This window comes from Cicer arietinum, chromosome 5 (assembly GCF_000331145.2).
Source record: "Cicer arietinum cultivar CDC Frontier isolate Library 1 chromosome 5, Cicar.CDCFrontier_v2.0, whole genome shotgun sequence".
In the NCBI taxonomy this organism is placed as follows: domain Eukaryota; kingdom Viridiplantae; phylum Streptophyta; class Magnoliopsida; order Fabales; family Fabaceae; genus Cicer; species Cicer arietinum.
Genome location: NC_021164.2, coordinates 75488984 through 75492354, shown reverse-complemented (window position 1 = coordinate 75492354; position 3371 = coordinate 75488984). Strand labels below are relative to the sequence as shown.

The 3371-nt window shown below is 38.3% G+C and overlaps 1 protein-coding gene across 1 annotated transcript in view; it reads left to right on the top strand.

Moving 5' to 3' along the window:
- The first annotated feature begins 426 nt into the window (after positions 1-426).
- LOC101510604 (nitrate regulatory gene2 protein) overlaps positions 427-3371 on the top strand; it is a 4022-nt gene continuing 1077 nt past the window's right edge. Inside the window, exons 1-4 of the mRNA XM_073369313.1 lie at positions 427-1578; positions 2085-2260; positions 2462-2685; positions 2964-3368. Of these exons, the coding sequence (XP_073225414.1) occupies positions 678-1578; positions 2085-2260; positions 2462-2685; positions 2964-3368 (1706 nt within the window). The 5' untranslated portion in view covers positions 427-677. The remainder of the gene's footprint in view (positions 1579-2084; positions 2261-2461; positions 2686-2963; positions 3369-3371) is intronic.

The window sequence follows — 3371 nt, the reverse complement described above, 5'->3', positions numbered from 1 at the left end:
TTTTTTATAAAAACATCCATAAATCTCTTACTCCAAAAATAAGTTCACTCTAAATTTCTATTCTGGTTAAATTCATCTTAAGATACATATGCTATTATAAATAAAAATTTCATTAAAATTAATAATAATTATAAAAGAAATAAATTAATTAATCATTTAATACGACTATTCTAAATATACTCTTTATTTAATTCAAAACAGACGATAGTTGGATATCATTAAAAACGAATATTTCAGTAAATTTAACTTATATAAAATTTAAAAAATGATTTGTACGTATCGAAATATTTAAATAACCATAAGAGAAATATTCTTACACCGAACAAAAAAACATATTTAAACTGAGAAGAAATCTTAATCTCCTCGAAAAATATGACCGTTGTTTTAAAATCGGCGAGATATGACAGCACGCTTACAACGGCAGCGAGTAGGATTAAAAATTAAAACTAAACAAATAATCTCTCTCTCTTTCTGTATATCACTCTCTGCACACTCTCTCTGCTGTACTCACTTGTCACCATTCACATGCTCTTTCTTTCTCTCCATCTAATCAAACCCTTCTTTTTCAATTCGACGTCGTTTTACTTTCAAACTCACATCTTAACGCTTTTATTCACACACATTCCATTTTCCCCTTCAACCAATAACTCCAATCTTTTTTGTTTTTTTTTTCCAAAATGGGTTGCGCACAATCAAGAATAGAAAACGAAGAATCAGTGGCTCGTTGTAAAGACCGTAAAAACCTGATGAGAGAAGCGGTTGTTGCTCGTAACGCCTTCGCCGCCGGTCATTCCGGTTACGCTATGGCTCTCAAAAATACCGGCGCCGCTCTCTCCGACTACGCTCACGGTGAAACTCACCTCGACGACATCGAACTTCACCCGCCGCCTCTTCACACTTCGCCAAACCCTCCACCGCCACCTCCGCCGCCTATGGAAGATAACCTCCCTCCGCCACCGCCTCTTCCGCCTAACTTCTCCCCTGCTTCGATCAAACGCTCTGTCACCATACCTCCGGTGGCATTGCAGCACCGCAAAAAGGGAAACTCAGTCATCACTGTTGAGGAAAACGACGGCGGTGCGAAGACGGACGACGGGAAGAGTGGCGACGGATCGGTTCACGCGCCGCCTAGTCCGCCGGATAGTAAATCAGTTCCGCCTATGCCGGAATCGAAGAATATGGCTTGGGATTATTTCTTCATGGATATGGAGAATTTGCCAAGAGGTTCTTTGAATGAAGAAGATGAGATTGAAAATGAGAATGATAATTTGGACGGTGATGATGGAGGACACGTGGAAGATGAGATTGAACCAAAGACACCTGAGAAAGTGGAGGTTGAAGTGTACACTAAGGAGCATGAAGCAGATGAAGAGATAAGAGAGAGTAAACACATTGAACATTCTAAAACTGCTCCTGCTGAGTTTAGTTCAATTAAGGTGGCTCCAGCTGTTACTCTCATCCAGATTCTAGGTTCACTTGATGATCATTTTCTTAAAGCTTCTGAGTGTGCTCAAGAAGTTTCCAAGATGCTTGAAGCCACTAGGCTGCATTATCATTCTAATTTCGCCGATAATCGTGGTATTTTCTTTTCTTTGTTGCAATGTAGTATTTTGTGTTAGATCTGTTTCCTGTTATGTCATTCAATTTGAGTTGATATTTGTGACTAAGGTTTTTAATTGCAGTTTCAATTTTTGTAATTGTTGAGAATGGCAGTCAAATGTAGCCTCAATTGCAGAGGCACGTCAAAAACCTTGATGTCATGGGTCCAAATTGTGACCCTAGACCTTTGTTAAAACTTGTGTAGCACTGATACTTTATAGTTAATGTTAAAGGCATGTCTAGTGCTTGACATAGGCCTAACTCTGACACCAACACACGGGGTTACATTCAATTGCTTCCATTTTTCAAATTATTACCAACATTGAAGTGTTAGTGTGAGTGTCCTGTCTGATGTTTGTGTTTGTGCTTCATAGGTTAATAAAACACTGGTTGTAACTGCTCTTAAAGTTTAAGCTTTTTAGTTAGTTGTTAGTTGGAATGGACATGTATGGTTGGGGGCTAATGTGCATTGACATGATGAACAGGTCACATTGATCATTCCGCTAGGGTCATGCGAGTGATAACATGGAATAGGTCCTTCAAGGGTGTATCCAGTGGAGAAGGTGCAAAAGATGATTTTGATTCAGAAGAGTATGAAACACATGCCACTGTTTTGGATAAGTTGTTAGCATGGGAGAAGAAACTTTATGAAGAGGTCAAGGTAGGTGTCATCTTCAATATTTGGAGGTAGCTTTGTCATTGGTTTGATCTTCCATTATGTTGTTATATTTCACTTTCATTTTAGTGCTAAGTTTTTATTGCTGACATGTTCTTTTGTCAAAGAATATTTCTATTGGTAACAATGTAACTTGTTGGTCTTAATGAAGGCATGCCCGTTTAAAAATTCATTCATTGTTGACAGCAAGGTGAGCTTATGAAGTTTGAATATCAAAGAAAAGTTTCAGTTCTGAACAAGCAGAAGAAGCGCGGTGCCAGTGTTGAATCATTAGGAAAAACTAAAGCGGCCGTAAGTCATTTACACACAAGATATATTGTCGATATGCAGTCGATGGATTCAACAGTTTCCGAAGTGAACCATATTCGCGATGCTCAGTTGTATCCAAAACTTGTTTCTCTTGTTGTTGAGTAAGTGTTGCCAATGGGAAATCAACGAGATACTATTGATAATAAATATAATAATAATCATGTCACTATACATGTATGGTTTCCTATTTTTATATTTGCTCTGGTATTGACTGTTACATGATCCAAATTTTTGTATTTATGCGGCATGATTGTTGCCGTCATTCCAACTATGTACCATGTTTCTTTTTCTATTCTAATAAAATGTGTAAAAGAGCTATTTGCAACACAAATGGATCTTCATCTTAATCGTGAAATTAATGTACTTGATTTCTTTTCAGGATGGCCAATATGTGGGAGAATATGTTCATAAATCATGAGAGCCAGCTGAAAATAGTTACAGACCTCAAATCTCTAGATATTTCTCAAGATCATAAGGAAACAACCAAGCATCATTACGACCGCACCCTGCAGCTTTGGAACGTCATCCAAGAATGGCAGTCACAATTCGAGAAGCTCGTGACTCAACAGAAGCAGTACATCCAAGCTCTTAATAGTTGGCTCAAGTTAAATCTCATTCCCATTGAAAGCAACCTAAAAGAGAAAATCTCGTCCCCGCCAAAAGCTCAGAATCCACCTATCCAAGCCCTTCTCCATGCATGGCACGATTATCTCGACAAGCTTCCCGACGAGCTAGCAAAATCTGCTATATCCTCCTTTGCTGCTGTGATTAAGACGATCTTACTTCA